The 18,228-nt window shown below is 35.0% G+C and overlaps 2 protein-coding genes, 5 non-coding genes and 1 pseudogene across 10 annotated transcripts; 5 read left to right on the top strand and 3 right to left on the bottom strand.

Moving 5' to 3' along the window:
• Positions 1 to 473: 473 nt before the first annotated feature.
• Positions 474 to 16,746, top strand: LOC110666153 (agamous-like MADS-box protein AGL65). 4 transcript variants are annotated; one of them, XM_058139068.1, is made up of 12 exons: positions 474 to 1,384; positions 1,501 to 1,686; positions 1,834 to 1,893; positions 2,003 to 2,021; positions 2,108 to 2,172; positions 2,257 to 2,272; positions 2,375 to 2,436; positions 3,428 to 3,524; positions 3,989 to 4,036; positions 4,104 to 4,231; positions 4,565 to 4,949; positions 16,393 to 16,746. In XM_058139068.1, the coding sequence occupies exons 2-12, from the start codon at positions 1,502 to 1,504 to the stop codon at positions 16,507 to 16,509; spliced, it is 1,182 nt and encodes a 393-aa protein (XP_057995051.1). In that variant the 5' UTR covers positions 474 to 1,384; position 1,501; the 3' UTR covers positions 16,510 to 16,746. The 4 variants fall into 4 exon arrangements, with proteins under 4 accessions (XP_057995051.1, XP_057995053.1, XP_057995052.1 ...); XM_058139070.1 differs by having other exon boundaries at positions 474 to 814; XM_058139069.1 differs by having other exon boundaries at positions 474 to 775.
• On the bottom strand, positions 6,160 to 7,377 carry LOC110666155 (chlorophyll a-b binding protein P4, chloroplastic). The gene is given in 3 exon segments (XM_021826552.2): positions 6,160 to 6,466; positions 6,568 to 6,983; positions 7,059 to 7,377. Coding segments are annotated over 3 exon segments (759 nt in total). The 5' UTR covers positions 7,265 to 7,377; the 3' UTR covers positions 6,160 to 6,329.
• On the bottom strand, positions 7,951 to 9,998 carry LOC110666192 (expansin-A1-like; annotated as a pseudogene).
• TRNAA-AGC (transfer RNA alanine (anticodon AGC)) lies at positions 12,213 to 12,285 on the bottom strand. The gene has a single exon. It is a non-coding gene; the product is annotated as a tRNA-Ala (tRNA).
• Positions 13,239 to 13,312, top strand: LOC131175749 (small nucleolar RNA Z267). The gene has a single exon (XR_009145939.1). It is a non-coding gene; the product is annotated as a small nucleolar RNA Z267 (small nucleolar RNA).
• Positions 13,605 to 13,692, top strand: LOC131175752 (small nucleolar RNA R44/J54/Z268 family). The gene has a single exon (XR_009145942.1). It is a non-coding gene; the product is annotated as a small nucleolar RNA R44/J54/Z268 family (small nucleolar RNA).
• LOC131175753 (small nucleolar RNA R44/J54/Z268 family) lies at positions 14,217 to 14,300 on the top strand. Its single transcript, XR_009145943.1, has one exon. It is a non-coding gene; the product is annotated as a small nucleolar RNA R44/J54/Z268 family (small nucleolar RNA).
• On the top strand, positions 14,518 to 14,597 carry LOC131175761 (small nucleolar RNA snoR122). Its single transcript, XR_009145951.1, has one exon. It is a non-coding gene; the product is annotated as a small nucleolar RNA snoR122 (small nucleolar RNA).
• Positions 16,747 to 18,228: the final 1,482 nt, after the last annotated feature.

Below are 18,228 nucleotides of genomic sequence, written 5' to 3' on the forward strand. Positions count from 1 at the left end.
GCAAGGGGGTTAGCTCCTTAGCTTGCTTATTATGGGTCTGAGAATTAAAATTTATTTTTAATTTCATTCCTTCTTTTATATTTTAGTTTTAATTTTTTAAAATTTAAATTTTAAAATTAATTAATATCTGAGTCATATTAAAACTTTTTATATTTTTTATATAATATTTATATTTAATTTATTAAATTAATATAAAATATATTAAATTTATATCTCTATTCACTTATTTTATATTATATTAATATAATATAATTAACAATTATTAATTAAGACTATTTATAGCAAATTTATAACAATTAAATTTAAATATTTACATTTATAAGCTAAGCCAGAAACTCCCTAATAAGAGACGATTTTTCACACATTTTACTTTAAAGAGTAGGCTACAAAAGGCATTAGTGGGTCCATGGTTGTGTGAGATGAGAGGTACTTCAAGGAAAAAGGAAGGAAAAAGTGAAGGAGACGATGAAAGGGAAAGGGAAAGGCAAGGCAAAAGGAAAAGAGGAGAGGGGGTTGTGGGAGGAGGCATGCTACTGCCTCTCTAATGAGTTTAATGATTATTATATTTAAATTCACAAACTTTTTTTTTTTTTAGAATCAAAACTTATTACATACATGTTAATTAAATTTATATGAATTTCAATATAAATGTTTAGTTTTTTTTTTATTTTTTTTTTTTATAGTGGGAAAATTGACTCGTATAAAGTAGAATATTACATCACATGCAACTCAAATCTCACCGCTCATGGCGCTAACTACACAAATTCCAGTTGAGGTTGGTTTGCCCCTCTCAAATTAACCACCGTAATCGCAGGCACACCCTTCGCTCAAATTTTTCACCTTTTATCCATTCTCTCCCCCTCCCCCTTCCAAATTTCTGCTTCCATTTCTTTTCTTTTTTTGATTGTCCTCTTTATCTCTTGTTTTTCCTTTATGCTATCTTTATTTTTTCCCGCTGAATTTATTAGTTGTAGTAGATTTTTCTTCCTTCAAATTCAAACATTTGCTATGTTTTTGTTATTCCTTGATCACTCATGTGGGTATCTTCTTAAATTTGAGTGTCCCTGGATTTTGTTTTGATAAATTCCTTTCCCCCAATCTATTTATAAAGCTTGGTTTCACCATCTCGAGAAAGTGGTCAGTTTTTGCAAGTGGGTGTTCTTTTATTTTGTTTGTTATTAATTAACCACTTTGTTCTGTATTATATAGTGCTCTGTTCTCTTGTAGAAAACAGAGGAATTTTATTCGAGAGTGTCCCTGACTTTAAATATTAGTAGCATTTTTTTTTTTATTTATCTTGTAAAGAATTTTGTTTTAATGTATTGGTGAAAACCATGTTTGCCATCTAGTTGTTGTGCGTGGGATGAAAGCTTCAGTTGGAGAGGTATATTTCTGCATAATTGAAGTGAATGGGTGTTGAGTAGTGATGAAGGAAAATGGAGATAGAACAGTTGGTTGGTCATTATAGTCTAAAGGGTTTGGTTTACCTATTGATTGCAGGATGGGAAGGGTTAAGCTAAAGATAAAGAGGTTAGAAAGCACTAGCAATCGACAAGTGACCTATTCAAAACGAAGGAATGGAATCTTGAAGAAAGCTAAGGAATTGTCTGTATTATGCGATATAGAGATTGCCCTTCTGATGTTTTCTCCAACGGGAAGGCCTACATTATTTCAAGGAGAGCATAGGTGAATAAACTATTGTGTGCATTTCATTGTCCTTTTGCTTAAAAATACTTGGAAAAACATTCATGTGGCTATTACTATCAAGGCAACTCATTTAAATGAATACAATGACGGAGAATATGTCAATATCTTTATCTTTTATTTTTACAGAAGTATTGAAGATGTTATTGCAAAATTTGCTCAATTAACTCCGCAGGAAAGGGCAAAAAGGTGCGAGACTCAAAAAGGAAAATTTGAATTTTTTTCCCCAGTTAGCTGTTAGCAGTTTGGTTGAATTTTTTTGGTAATACAGCTAAGAGTCTCCATTTAATTGGAACAGGAAATTGGAGAGCCTTGAAGTAAGATTACTATGATCCATACTCTGAAATGTCATTTTTGTCTTCAATTCATATATATCAATTTGCTTTACTTCTTGAGAATATAGGCTTTGAGGAAAACCTTCAAGAAGTTGGACCACGATGTAAATGTACCAGACTTTTTGGGTGCAAGGTATGTGATTGTTTTGGTCAAGTTAATGGATTTTTGGTTGAAGATGACTTAAGTAGGATCTGAACTTCCTTTTTCTTTTTCCAGAACTCAGACGGTTGAGGTATAAAATGATTACGGACATTCTTATGTTCTTAAAGATTTTGGATTCTTATGTTACTATCCATATCAATAATTTGTTTTGTGGTTAATGCGTTATGGGCAGGAGTTGAGTGATCAAGTTAGGTTGTTGCAAGCACAACTTACTGAAATACAGAATAGAATGAGGTGCACCTTTGAATCTTTTAGCCATTAAAATGTTCCTTCACTTTTATGCAACAAAACTAGCTATCTTTAACATTGCACGACCATGAAACTTTGGTCATATATTTGTATTTCATTTCAACTTTTGCATGGTGTGCTGATAAGTGCTGCAAAGCTTCCAGAATTTCATTCCATTTTTTCCTTTCTGCATTATAAATCAACTCCAAAGAAGTGAATTCAAAATTTTGTTTTTATGCAGTACCTATCTTGTCAACTCTGACATACTTGTACATGTTATTGTCAGATTTTTTTTCCTTTGCTGCAATCAGATACTGCAGTTCAGGGAATAGTAGATGCTTTGTTGGGGCCTGATGTACTAAACTTGACTTAAAATGTCACGATAAGTTGAATTCTCTTATCAATTAACATTTTACTCTGGATAAAGCTTGTGATGGGACAGATTAACATCATTAATATTTATGGCATTTGGGAGAGTTTATTGCTTCCAGAAATATGTGCATCTTTGAAAGAATTAATTGTACCATAAGGGACAGTTTGAGATTTTTCCAGAAGCATAGCAGGGTTGGTTTAGAGCCCTTGTGTTATATCATTCTATACAATCAGAACCAGAGAAAAATAAAAGGCAAAGACAACAACAATGAAAATTTTTTTATGAATGTCGATCCAGCACTTGAGTTTCTGCCAAAATTAAGGTCTTGTATATCTCAAGATCTCTGCCAGAGAAAGTAAAATTTTTCACATCAGATGTGTCTGACTGTGACCTGTGTTTTCCAAGTCAGACCCTTAGAATGGATTCATGACTTGGATTCTTATTATATTGTCTCCGAAATTTAAACTGTTCATTAAATTTCAAATTCCAGCATGTGTTGTAAGTTTTTTAGTACTTTGTATGCCTGCTATGGCACATGTACAGCTTAAAATGCATGCATATTGGACTTTCTATTTTCCTTTTTAATATACAATAATTCTTACAGTTTCATGCCTTTTTTTTCAGCTATTGGAGTAACCCTGGTAAGGTTGATAGCATAGAACATCTTAGTCAGATGGAAGACTCGCTAAAAGAGTCAATTAACCAAATCCGTTTGCAAAAGGTATACTTCTTGTATGCCGTGTTTGGTGTTATGACTAGATATCACTCATTTAAGCTAGCATATTGTAGAGACATGACTGGAATCTTGCAGAAATTCAAGTCGAGTCCACATCTCAAATTTACATATTCTGGTAGGACGATTTTCACAACACTCTCCAAGCCCTAAAAAACTCTCCATATTACCTTCAGCTAGTTATAAATCCTTTACTCTTTCTCATAACTTTAACCTGCCACCTCATGTTTATCCCGATCAATATTGTATATTATGTTCTAAAATCATAAAACATATATATATCTTCATCCAGATATCATGCATACCTTGTAAGCTTTTATGACTGCATTATTTGTACCACTTAATTGTCAAGATTGAGTGGCAGAACTGCTAATTGTTTTACCCAAGATCCTGACGAGTATTGAAATAATGCATAGGTATTATATTCTTACACTGGCTACTTCTCTTGGCAGGAGAATTTTGGAATGTGCCAACTTATGCCTCTAGAATGCAATAGCCAGGTAATGCACTGGCCATGTAATGAAATCTTAGCTGAGGGAAATCTCATTGGAGTTGCTTGCCTGACAGTTTCGAAATGGAATGGCTTTACCTTTGATGATGAATGGAATGCAAAAGGCTCAACCATTATCATGGCTTCCAAACAATGGAAATCAACATCTGATATTGTCCAACGAGCAAAACATTTCCCCCCAAAGGTAGCTGTTCCTCAATTTTGTATATGTGGATTCAGTGTCCAGTACCTTCTAATCAATGTCTGGCTGAAAGATTTTTATCCTGAAATGAATTTTTGCTTTAAAAAATATAAATTACTTGGGCATTGTTCTTAGTGTAAAGCTATGGCTGCTACCAATTAACTCTCTTATTAACATATTTCTTTTCAGGTGCCACTAACTAATAGACTCCTGTTATTTATTTATTTTCCCTCTTTTTCCCTCTAAATTTTGTTAACTGCTTACTTGATAAACAGGTTTCTCTTTTCTTCATCTTTTCTTTTTACGCTAAAATTTGCCTTGTTCTTTTTCCTTCAGAGATATAGAATGCTCAACCAGTGCGTCCCTTCCAGGCTATTCTGGTTACTATGATACTGACAAACATGCTGAAATTGGAATTCCAGGAGCACTAGATAACCCAGGGCGGGATGGTGGTGCATTGAGCAATTTAAGTAACAATACATGCTTAGGCGTACAAGTCAATGAGCAATTCTCATGCCCTCCATTTAGTAGTTTAAATTTGCCTGAAGTTAGGAAAATGAAGCCTGAGATGCAGATGAACTCCCAAGGATCCAATTATGTTTATCAAGTTAATAGCAATTTTGAACTGCCTAGACCCATACATAACAATGTCCATCATACTTGGATTTCTGCATCTGGGTCTTGCAGCATTGCAACGTTTAATGAGAACCAATATCACCAGGTAGGAAATTTGCTATACATATATGTGCATAACTCTTTATGGTGTATATTAATAGATTGTGCAGTGTTTTTTGAAAAATAAATTTTGACTGTTTGTTTAATTATAAAGTTAGCAGTTCATATTAATTTCTAACTTGTAGTTGCATCTCACTTTAGCTGTCAGCATTTATACTGTTGGCCTGTATTCCGTTCACTCCATTTTTTTTTTCCGCAAGAAGTGATAGGGCATAACAAAATACGATACCAAGGGAAGTTATACCAATTTCATGGCTCAATCACAATTGCAAAGAATTGTTTCTGTTTGTAGTCTAATTTCTTCCCATATTTCAATTGTTACTTCGGATGAGTGTTTCTTACTGAAAATCACCGTGAGAGGTTTCACTTGTTATGCATGATCTGCTGTGCATTTTCGTAGACATACTTCATTAGTCGGGTTTTACATCAGTATGGAATGTACCATATATTTGTTTTTTCCCATAGCATCAACATAAGAGTTTCGTTTTTCCTCCTTTTGCAACAATAAGTGGGATAACCTTAAGGTAGTTGATGCCGTCAGCTATTCATCAGTTTAACTCCTGGACTGGTTTAGCATTAACACATCTTCTTGTCATCTCCATGTTCGGTGGGCTAATTTCTACTGCTCATTTTTCTGATAATAACGTAGTATGACTTCAATTTTTTAAATGTTTCTGTTTGCTTCCTATCTTGCAGCAATCAAGTTGACTCTAGTGAGTTAAACATTATTTTTCCTTTGATGGGAAGAATGATTGCAGACCTGGTGTTTAACAGAGCTGATTGCCGAAAAAGGATTCATATAGCCGACCCCAACTAGTTTAGGATTAAGGCTAAGTTGTTGTTCTGGACCTGTCATTTAAAGCCAGGGAGGTTTTAGGACAGGATTTTGATACATGGAAGATAAATCAATCGATAAATTGAGAACCATCTGGATGTTCTCGGCCATCCAATATTTTAGGTTGTTAGCTGTATAAATGATATACACAGTGCATAGTTACCAGGTCATCTATATATATGTTATCTCTACATGTAGCAAGAATTAGTTTCTGGCAACAGACTCCAGTCACACAAGCTGTATATCTATAAATTTTGTATAAAAATGAAAGCAACTTGAGCCATAGTTTCATTTTTATAGATTGACTCGTCCTATTGGATTGTTATTTCCAAGCAGATGGTGTTTCTATTTGAGGATGTGCTTGAGAAATAAGTGGATTGAAGTGATATAAAATGACAATGTAAATGGCATCTTAGTTCCTCTGTACACTGAGGTTCCTTGTTTTACATTGATGCTCAAACCCCACTCAAAAACCATATATTGATGGTTACAAAAGCAAGAAACAGGACCCCATTTCTTCTCTAACGAATTTTACTTACCGCTTAGTGTTTGGACAATTGTGTTGTGCCATGGGTCTGAAAGGTGCTGCAAGAGATTGTCAAATGGTCCTTTGCCAGTGACATTGTGTTGAACCACAAATCCTAGGAACGCCAACATCGCCAATCTCCCTACAGACACAAATCAAACAATATAAGCCTATTCTTCACCCAAAAAAAAAAAAAAATTAAACAGAATCAACCAGGTTGTTCGGTAATTAACTAATTATTACCATTGGCAAGCTCCTTCTCCTTGGCCTCAAAAGTGGGTGCAAAGTTGAGGGGGTTGAAAATGCCACCAGGGTAACCAACTTCATTTGGAGGCAAGCTGTATTGCTTGAAGATGGGGTCTTGGTTGACACTTCCTGGGTTCTTGATAACTTGCCACCTTCTGATCTCCACATAATGGAACAATATGAACTCAATCACGAAGTGGGTTGATGATGATGCAAAGTATTCTGCTTTGCCAGCATCGTACCATTGAGGAACATTGATGATTCCAATCTTGGTGAAAACCTCTGGCAATAGCATCCCTACTACACCCAACATAGCCTATCGTCCATTCACAAGCTCTGCCTGGATGTACCATTTCAGGTTCTCAGGGTCTTCAGCAAGTCCAAGGGGATCAAAGCCATTATCCCCTGGAAGACTGGATACCGTGACAAGGTTTCAGTTAATGGTGTCAAGCATATCTATATAGTGAGTTGAATTGAGAGTTCTTTACCTGCCGTTGAGGTAGGCTGGAGAGGGCAAACCGGGTAACCACTCGCCTTTCTTGGCCTCAACTTTGAAAGAAGCCGCACAAGAAGATGCCATTGGTTTGAAGGACAGTTCTCTTCTGAGTTTACCAGAAGACCCAGTAAGAAACTTCGATCTTGATGCACATGGCTGGAAAATGGCAGCAGAAGCTTGAGTTGTAATGGTGGCCATCCTCTTTCTCCCTGAATTCCGGCGAAGAAAATGGGTCGCAGATGAGGATGTCGGTGGTGATGGTAGCAATAGGCTAAGATCAATTGGCAATGCCTTTGTATTTCATTTGAAGGGAGGACTTGTGGTTGTTGTTCTTTGTTAGCAATTGATGGTTGATATCGTTGATTTTTTGGATCCAACGGTTGAGATGTACATTTGGGTGTTGGATTGGCCAATGGGAGCAATTGAGTCTTATCCTTTTATCTAGGTGCCATATCCGGGTATCTATTCCTTTGTTGCTGTTGGTAGGCAAAAGATCCTGCGGGACCCTTCTTTGTCCACGAAGGAAGATTTTTAAACTACCACGATGGATTACTCCAGCCAATAGCTTATTTAAAAGTCGCCAGGTCATGCCTTTTATCTCGGCCAAAGATATCTATAAAAATGCTTGCCAGGTCAAATGGCAAGAGCCTATTTAGGTAGGCTGTGCGACGGAGAAAAAATGGCCTAAAAAGATAAACAAGTTTAAGTATTCAATATGGCCTAATAAGACAAGGCAGTGACTTGATCCATACAAAGAAACCAACAACTCTCCACAACTGCTTGAAAATTGTATTAAGGTACTCCCAGAAAATCCTCCTTTTCCTGGGGGTTTGGAGACTTGTTTAATTAGATTTGATTCTTGAAGATTTTAGGTAATATCTTAGTACATTCAATTTGGTTATTGAAAACCTAGGATGATTATTAAAAATTCCAGTCTTATTTCTATTAACAGATAGGGGTACAACTCACAAACACATTGTAGGACATCCAGCAAAAGGCTGGTTACAGAGGCTGAATGGGGCAACCAAACAAATAACCAAAATGAAAGAGAAAATTTTGCGGGTGGTAAATGTCCACCACGGCTAAATTTCCTGTCTGCCTTTTCAAATATAGCAGAACAGAACCAAACCTACAACACAATGAAATCTAAAAACGACAATTGACAACGACCACATTTTAAACTAAGTCTTGTCATATTTCCTGACCTTAAAACTAACACTACCAGTACCCACACCCCTATCCCTATGTAATTGGTTGGTCTGGTTTTTGGACGTAATTAAGTGGACTGTTGGCCGGTGAAGGTCTGGCCGAAGGACCACCCAGCAGGTGCGACATCGTTAGAGACCACAGTACGCCCATCACTAGTTGTCACCTTAAACGAGAGGCTTTGTCCGTTCAGGTATGAATTGCTTTGCCAGTTTTGACCCCAGTTCCTTGACATGGGTTGCCAATCAGTTCTTGAACCTTTTATTGAAACTGCATGAACATCACCAGCACCTCCAACGTTGGTGATCAGGACTAAGTTGAAGTATGAGTGGCCGTTGATTGTGAATCTTATTCCTCCTTTCTTTTGGCACGGTACCCTGTATTAGTGTCACACAAAAGCCAGCCAAAGCCTTGAGACAACAGGAAATAATGCTAAATTGAAAAACCTATATTTTTAGACACAAAATTCCTCATCCGAATCTTAATTTTTTGACTTAATGAATAATGATACCATAATCATCTCTATTATTAGAACCCAATAAAAAAAAAAATACCCCAAGATGGGCTACAGAGGAACCAATAGTTTGTCTCCTCCTTTTATAAGTTCACGTGGATCAGGGCCCACTTCAACAAGATTTTCATATGGTGACGACCTTTAGAACAAACCTTGGTAGGCATGTAGCAAAAGGCCCAAATTTAGGTGTTTGGGACAATTGTCCATCCCTGGACCTATAAATTCTAATTAAGCTTTTAACAAGACATTTGATAGAGAAGACATGCAAGTGCATACCTTCTATAAGACACGGGCACGATCCCTGCTCTATATTGAGTATTCGTTCGAAGACAGGCTGAGAGAGATCAAAATGTTGCTGGGGAGGGTTGCACCAGCCTCCAGCATTGTTAGGGAGGGCGTTGTTCGGTGGGCAGAAATTGGTGGCTGTGACCACAATTGAGCCTGGCAGGCACCACTTATGGTCATCCTTACATTTTAGTTCAAAACAAGCTCCACAGCTCAAGCCATTGTTGAACAAGGCTGTGCTCAAAGCTGCAGTGTTTCTCCCATAACCTTGGTTGTGCAGGTTTCCATACCCACAAGCACCACCTGCAGAAGAAAATAGGTCAACAAATTTTGTATAAAAAAAGGTCGACAACTATTACCAGGCCAAACAAAGATCAAATGCGAGAACATACCCATTGTACCCGAGGCATCACCACCTCCATAGAAGGTAGCATGAGCATCAACCCAACCCTCATCATATCCAGAAACGAGTGAGATTAAAGAAAGAAATCCCAGAAAGAGAAGCCCAGCAAATGCCATTTTCCTGGAATTAAAGACAGAACATAACAAGCCCAAATACCAATTAAGCAGAATTACAACTCCCCAAACTTCAAAAACACTAAATAGAACAGGAAAAAGGATTGCTAATTACTCACAGCCAAATCTTTGTGAGTGCAAAAAGAGAAAAGGTTTTGTGTGAGGAAATGAAAAGGAAGTGTGTGATGTGGGCAATATATAGATGCTTGAAGGGAGCAAAAGTGTTCCCTTAGGCAAGCCATGCAAACTAACTGATCGCTGTATATTTTACTGAGCTGTGGGGACCTTAAACCGCCAAGTGCAAGCCATTTTTTGTCTGTATAAGCAGGGCCACTTTTTTTAAAACCACTTGGTTTTCTCTATGTTGGTTTTGCAAATATCATCTAAATTCATGGATTCAACTTTTGGCTATATGGGATTTTATTGCACTGTTGCTGCGGCAAGAGCTACCATTTACTGAAGCTTGCTGCTTGGAGTAATTTGCTCTTTTACTAGCATTTTCTTTATCCTTTTTGTTGCTAAAATAATCTTTAAAGCAGGTAGCAAATCGATTTGTTAATTAGATCCTTTAGCTCATCAAATGCTGTTTTATGCATTTGATCCTGCAAAATAAGAGCAAAGTAAAGCAGTTTCTCTGCCTCTTCCTATACTAACATATTAACTTCTTTTAAGGTAGAGTTTTGTCGCTATAAAAAAAGAAATGGACAAGGAAATTGCAAAGTAACGTATTCTACCTTTTAAAGTGCAATATAAACAAAAGCCTCCATTGGTTAAAAAATGCAGTCATGGGACATAGAGGGCGGTGTACAGGCAGTAACTCCCCAGAAGACAAGCCTCCTAAAGTTGCTAATCTTATCTAAGGTTATTATTGAGTTGCTTTTATTAATTGTTAGATATGAAAGGGAAAAGAAAGGGCTTTAACTAAATTGATTTACGAATAGATAGAACAAGATTGTTAAAAGTGACAGAACATAACTTGAATTTCTTGTTGCGTTGTGGTGGTTCTGAAAACTAATGAAGCAATTAATATTCAAGTACAAAGTTCGTTATTACTGAGTTGTGTGTTGGTGAAATCATCCCAGATTAGTTGAATTTAGAGCAGCATCTTGGAACTTTACAATTGCCATGGATTAAGACAAGTCTTTGAGCGGCTTACAGTATGAAAACAGAGAACTAAAATTGACAGGAAATTAATTTGTTTGAATTATGGAAATTCTCAAGCTAGCTTCTCAAAATTCTCATTGAATATTTATCTGCTACCTTGCACAGAGAGAGCCGGGCAGCAGGCAGCATATGGCTGATGTAAGTTGCCGCTATGTTACAAGTCTACAAGGACCAACAACAGCTCAATCGCATTTATTGTGCATGTACATGTCCTTTTATTGGATACTCATTCTGCAGAAAAGCTGAAAACTCCACTTGCAAAGTTCTTTCCTGGTTCCTGCCATGATAAAATTTTGAAAATATAGTCTACTTCAGTTTTAAGATATTCTTTTTTAATCCTTATTTCTTAGCTTCCATACCTTATTCCACTTGAACTTTAGGTGCCTTTCTATTATTCTTCTTTCTGCTATATCTTTTGCAGTTTACTTCGTTTTCCCCAGCTTTCTTGTTTCTTATGTGTTATTCAATTCATTCATTCTGTTACTGATAATGCCATTTGCCTCATTGGGTAAGCACAAGAAAACAATTCCATTTCCTTTACTGCTGAGATAGTAGAATTTCCACGCAAGAAAGTTTCAAAATTTTCAGGCTATCCGTGGTATATAAAGGTTAGGTTCTTGGTATTCAACATAGAAATTGAATTTGACTTGAACGAGATGATGTTTGCAATTGTGTTATATAGGGCCCTTGTATGTATGAGGTAATTCGACTATTCTCATCTTACCAACTTATGGGTAGCCACACCACCAGAAAGTCAGAAATATTTGAGCTTCCTTTTACATACCCAGATTAGACTTTCTCACTAGGCTCTTAAGGGCGCACCGTTATTATTATTATTATTATTTAAACCATCGAGTTTGACAAATTAGTATAATTATTTGTTTCTAATGAAAATCAAGAATATATATATATATATATATGAATAAATGAACAACTAGTATTGAAAGTACGAAATGAACCAGTTGGCTAATGAAAAAAAAAATTCAAGAGGCTTATGGGAACGCACACGTAGAACTGAACTTCTGTACATACCCAAAGAAGAAGAGACCTTTATCGGTTCTTGAAAACTCGTTTGTTTGTTTTCTTGTTAGAAAAGCTATAACTGAATACACAAGAACCAAAACCTGAAAACAATCAGGAAGAAAAACCACGGGCGGGCCAATGCAGAGAGCCAAGGTAGCATTATGTACACATGTGAATTTCAAATGGTCCACATTATCTTTCGATTCGATGATCTTGTTTTGTTGTCCCTTTAATATCAGCAATGTTTTGGCACTGTCCCAAATGGAATAAAAACAAAAACAAAGTGCAGCCATTGTTGATGTGAAGCAAATCAACAATGGTATACATATTCATGTTCAACGTTGAGGAAGAGAGGAGAAGGAGACATTTTTTACTGTGTTGTGTTCTTAAAGTTGAATATTGACAATGTTGGTTTTCAGAATTTGGTCACATGAAAAATGGAGATGCGGGGTATCGATCCCCGTACCTCTCGCATGCTAAGCGAGCGCTCTACCATCTGAGCTACATCCCCTTTGCATTTTTTTTGGGCAATAAATATTATAATTTTTGGCAAAACAAAGTTATAAAGATGATAATTGGAAGACTAATGGAGTTGAAAGTATGTTCATGGATGATGTGTTTTTTGTCCTATTTGGCTCTTTCTAGTGTTATGCCTATGGCGTGAATTGTCAATTTGCCTTCAGATTTCACATATCATACGAGGCATTAAAAGAGAAACCAGTGTTTGCGTTGTTTTAGCCATCTAAATCCAATGGGCCACTTGGCACCATTGCCGTTGCCATTGCAACTGCAACCTTTTCTCACCAATCATAATCATCGCCATCCGTCACTTACAGCATTGCTGCTGCTGCCACCGCCACCATCGTTGTCCTTTCTCTTTTATATTATTAAATTTATTAATAAAATTATATAAAATATATTTTTTTATATCTAATTGTCAATTTATAAAATTTAATTTTATTATATTAAAATTAAATACAATAGAATATTAAAGGTGTTTTGACATCCGTACTTCTAGGGATAGGATAGTAAAAGCGTAATAATATCTGGCCCAAACCTCACTGGACTAAGACTAATCGGCCCATGAAGTTACGCAAGGCCGAAACAGGGGGTTTTTATGTCCACTAAACTATAGTTTTGGAGCAAAAGGCCCAAACACATGAAGAATAGTGGCACTAGCTGTAAATATCACAAACTACATCAAACCCTTTCAAATCCTAATGCCTGCTGCGCCTGCACTCTACCCACCGCCTTTTTCTATATATATAAAATCACCGCATCTCTCATTTACAAAAGCTAAAACCCTAGTTCTGGCTGTCTGTGCAAGCATTCTTTATGTTTGTTATTTTTATAAATAGCTTAGCTGAATCATTTCGCTGCCATTTTTTTTGAAGTTTTCTATTGCTGAATATCTGTTTTATTGTTTTGTTTGTTTGTTTGTTTTTTAAGTTTACCTCTACTAGGCCTGTGCCTATGATGGTGTTAAATATACTCTGAGATTTAATATCTATGAAAAGAATTTTGATCTGAGGCATTTAGGCTCAGTTTCTTTTTGCGGTTCCCTGTTTTTGAAATCTGGGTGACAAATATAGATCGAAATTTCATGAGTGAATCAACGGTTTTAACCGAATCAAATGCCATTGTTGGATTTAGTTTGCTCTTTTTCATGTTTTATTGGGTTTCTAATTATTATTGGTGTGTTGGATTTCGGATTTTATTTTCTACATTTTTCACTGCAACCACAGGTTTTTCAATGATTGTAGCAGTTGCTGCTGTTCTTAGATAGAGTTGTTTGAATAATTGAATTTTTTTTTTAATTTTTAATTTTATTATGCAAGTGATGATAGAATAGACAGGGACATCAGCATCTCCTTTGGAGAATGATGACTTGGTCTAATGGGAATCTCTCTGATGCATTATACATGTTCTCAAATATGTTTTCCTGTTCTCGTAATTTTATATTTCATATTTGAAGAGTTTGCTTATGAAGATTGTCCATATCTTATCATTTCTCTTTCCAAATTATTAGTTATGTGGTTTGTACTGTTCCAGAACATGAATAATGGTGCATTTTGGTGACTTTACCATGATAACATGCAAAATAGTTTGGGATTTCCTTTTGATGGGTTTTACTCAACTTCATGTGAACAGAGGACCATTGCTGGTTCATTAGTATACATGTTCACTTGATGTGCGAATTAGTACCCATTAGATTTGAAGTGAGTCATTTTTTAAGTGCCTACGTTGGTTTCTAGAATAACTATGGTTATTCATTATGATTATAACTTCATAAAGGACCCTAATTTCTTTCTACCCACGTTTTGTACTTTTCATTTTTGTCTAATTTTCTTGTAGAACTTTTTATGCTTCTACATTTTATTTATGGTATTTCCAACTTTTTTGAAGTAGTATTTACTTGTAATTTTTCAACCCCAAATAGTTTGTGCAAATGACGATACAAAAGACAGGGACATCAGCACTCTGTTGGAGCATGATGATTGTCTTTGGGAATCTCTCTGATGCTGGAGTTTCTAAATTTAGTAGAAAATGGAAAACTATAAGATATAAATGTAAATATGGCAACATAAAAAAACTTATAGTTCAGACACACTTTTTGAAGTATGCATGGTTTTGCATATTTTGTTTTGTGCAACTGTTTCCCACTGACCGTTGTTATGCCCTGTTTAAGAGAAAATGGGGGATTCACACCATTATCATCATTAGTGTTTACCCATAGTTATGTTGCCTATGATGAGTCTATATGCACATATTATCAGATCTTATTGTGATGATATCTCTCTAATTGTCACTACCTCTGAGGCAAAACAATCAGTTGAGCTAGGCTTTTGAATTGAATTTCCATGTTGATTTTGTATTTTTGTGGCCTTCTGTCTAAGGTTAGGGTAATTACAATCCTGCAGATATTCTATGTTTTCCTGAGAACTTGCATGTTTTCTCTCAATCAATGGCTTGATGGTTTACTTAGGATTCAATTAAATGCACGTATTGTCAGATGTAACGTGATGATATGTGATTGTCACTACTTCTGAGGTAAACCAAGATCCAGCGTCCTAATTTTGTGCTCTTTTTCTCTGTTTTTTCGCTTGTTAATGCTCTGGCTTAGATATCTTGCGCCCCTTTTTGGGATGCATTACTATGGAAGATTTTATTTTTATAGAAACAATTGCATTCTACAAACTTCAAGTAATTTATGATGCATTTTGCATCTCATTCTGCATTACTTAAAAAGGGGAAGAACTTCTGGCTTTTCTTGTAAATTTCCCTGTTGCCTATATTGATTGCATTTCGTTTGTGATTCTTTCATCTCCATTTTTTCCGCTGGCGAATGTCATTGGTTTTGTGGTTTGTTGAACGGTTGACAGAGAGCCTGATGATTATCATATAAGAACGGAGATTTGAATGGTGCCATTTGTAGAAGCCTAATGCATTTTGGGCTCCAATGGCATGTCATGTAAAAAACTGCATCAGGTGGAATATGAAGGCTTTGTCATTGTCAACTTGCGGCCTTCTTTATTTAGTTTTTAATCCGATGAAGGCGCTTTAGTCTATTGATTTCATGTTATGTATATGTGGTAAATTTTCCTTGGGCATCTGTAAAACGTCTTTTTTTTTTTTTTTTTTTTTTAATTTTCTAGTTTTATATTCTATTTTTGTCCTCATGGAGTTCCTAGAAATTCAATTGTAAATTTGTAATACTCAACTAAGCATTTATCCCAAAAATTTGAGGATGGCTATATGGATTCGCTTTCTCCACTCTGAACGATTTTGGGTTAAATCCTCAGAAATATGTAATGCTTCTAGGTCATGTTGTACTACTCTCCTTCAAGTCAATTTAGGTCTATCCTTTTTTTTTTTCTTTATATATATAACTTAATGTGCTCTATTTGTTTAACTGGAGTCTCTGTATGTATACGCTTCACATGACCAAACTACCTTAATTTATTTTTTCTAACTTATTTTTAATTGGCATCACTCTTATCTTTTCTCTAATACTCTCATTACGGACTTTATCTAGTCTAGTATGGCTACTTATCTACCTTAACATTCTCATTTCTGCAACTCTTAGCTTAGATGCATACGGCTCTTTCAATACTCAACACCTACTACCATATAACATAACTGGTCGTATGGCTGTACGGTAAAATTTTCCTTTCAATTTATTGGAAATCTTACGATGACATGTCTCTATTTCAACCATCCGGCTTTAATCCTATGACTAACATCCTCCTCACATATTCCATCTACTTGAAGGATTGAGCCTACATATTTAAAGTGATTACTTTGGGACATTAGCACTCCATTCAAATTAACTTCTTCCCTATCACTAATTTGGCCTTCACTGAACTTGCAATGCATGTATTCTGTCTTCGTTTTACTTAATTTAAAACTCTTTGACTCTAAGATATTTCTCCAAAGTTTAATGTGATGCTTCTTTAATATTGTTAGGGTCTCTCTTATTACTTGGCGCCGTCAAATATTGTTAGGGTCTTCCCTATTAGTTGGTGTCATGGTGGTGTTGATGATTATTTGATTATTCGTGCATCGTCCTATCATGCTATTCTTCAATTTCATTCAGCATTGGTCTTTACTTTTGCAGTTCCTGCTACGTGACTTCCCCCCTGTTTCCTTGGGGCTGTTAGTTTGGTCTGGGGAACTAGTTTTTGAGCAGGTAGCTTTACCTCAAGTTTGGTGTTGTTGGATCTCCCAGCTCTAGCTTTTTCTCTTGCAAAATGTGGTTTCTCCTTCGGACTGCTCTTCACAAGAAGCTGAGTACCTTTTTGACTGTTGCTGTAGTGTTTTGGGTCTTTATCTTATTACTCCTAGGATTTCATGTTTTTTAGGTTTTGGGCCTTTGTTTGAGCTTGCTCGGAGTTATATAATTTAGATTATTATTTATTGGCTTGTAGGTCTTATATATTTTTTCATCTAATGAATATCCTATATTTTTGTCTTTTTCTTATTAAAAAAAAATACTTCAAAAGTGGAACCCAGTGGAAAGCATCTCAAATGTTAATATAAATTTAGGAAATATGAAAATTTGATTCATAAATGTCAAGCTTATGCATTTATATAATTAAATCGAGAAACGAGTAATCTTTCAACTAACATCAATTTTGTAATTTTTTTTTTTTTTTGAAGACTTGTTTGTCATCATAATTAAACAAAGGCATACAATTTAGTGGGTCGTCGAGTATTACTACTATTATTGAAGAGCTGATGAAAAAAGGATAAGCATTTCTAATTAAATATAATTAGTTAAATAGTATTGAAATTTAATTAAAAATTAAATTAATAAATTTAATTATCAAATTATTAGTCATAAAATAATTTTCAATTATTTTTTAATAATATTTAAAATGATTTTTTTATAAAAATATATTTTAGTCATGAAAGTCAATGTGAATCCTAACAAGAATATTAAGTATTTCTAATTAAATATAATTAGTTAGATAGTATTAAAATTTAATTTAAAATTAAATTAATAAATTTTAACTATCAATTTATTAGTCATAAAATAATTTTAAATTATTTTTTAATAATATTTAAAATGATATTATTATAAAAAATATATATTTTAGTCATGAAAGTCAATGTGAATCCTAATAAGAATATAAAGCTCCGACGTCAAAAATGAATCCGTTCACTTGCTTGGAAGTGATTTATTAGCCATCCAAGCCGCTTGATTCGTGGTGAACGCCATTGTTAGCCGGCAAATTATTGAATACTCTTAGTGTATATATATTTTTATTTAAAGAGTTATGAATTTTATATTTTTAAATAATTATTTTTAAAAATATTAAAAATATTATTTTTTAAAACATCAAGTACACCTTAAAATTTATTTTGTTAACCGTTGCTAAAAAAGAACGTGCTGGTGACACACTGCGATGAAGGAAATGATAATGCGTTCATGTACTTTTGTTAATTGAAATTCTCTATCATTTTTTGTTTCATGTATTATTGTTTTGTCTTGAGCGGTATTTAGATATTTGGATCTCACACTCTCATTCATCAAAACAAATTTTTGAATCAGTGCTTGAGTTCTTACAATTTATAGGACGAACCCACACTATTTTCACACTGTTGTGTGTGTGTGTGTGTTTCTGTGCTACAACTATAAGAGAGAAGAAGAAAGTGTGTTTTTGGCATTTATTCTACGTTGTTTAAGCTCTTTTATTTCCTATAGAGTAATTAATTAGGATAAAATAATTTTGGCTTTATTTTAATTAAAGTAAAATAATTTTTTATGTCTACTAATTTTAAAGCATGCCCTTCTTGATCCACATCGATTGATCCACAAAGCATATTTCCTAATATTAATCTGAATGTCAATATTAGCCCTCTTATCAAAATTCAAGCACATCTGCATGGCTTGAGTTGATGCAACTTACAGCTGCAGCGTTCTCTCCTGTAAACCTTGTCTTTTTAACCT

Source organism: Hevea brasiliensis, chromosome 17 (assembly GCF_030052815.1).
Source record: "Hevea brasiliensis isolate MT/VB/25A 57/8 chromosome 17, ASM3005281v1, whole genome shotgun sequence".
Taxonomy (NCBI): domain Eukaryota; kingdom Viridiplantae; phylum Streptophyta; class Magnoliopsida; order Malpighiales; family Euphorbiaceae; genus Hevea; species Hevea brasiliensis.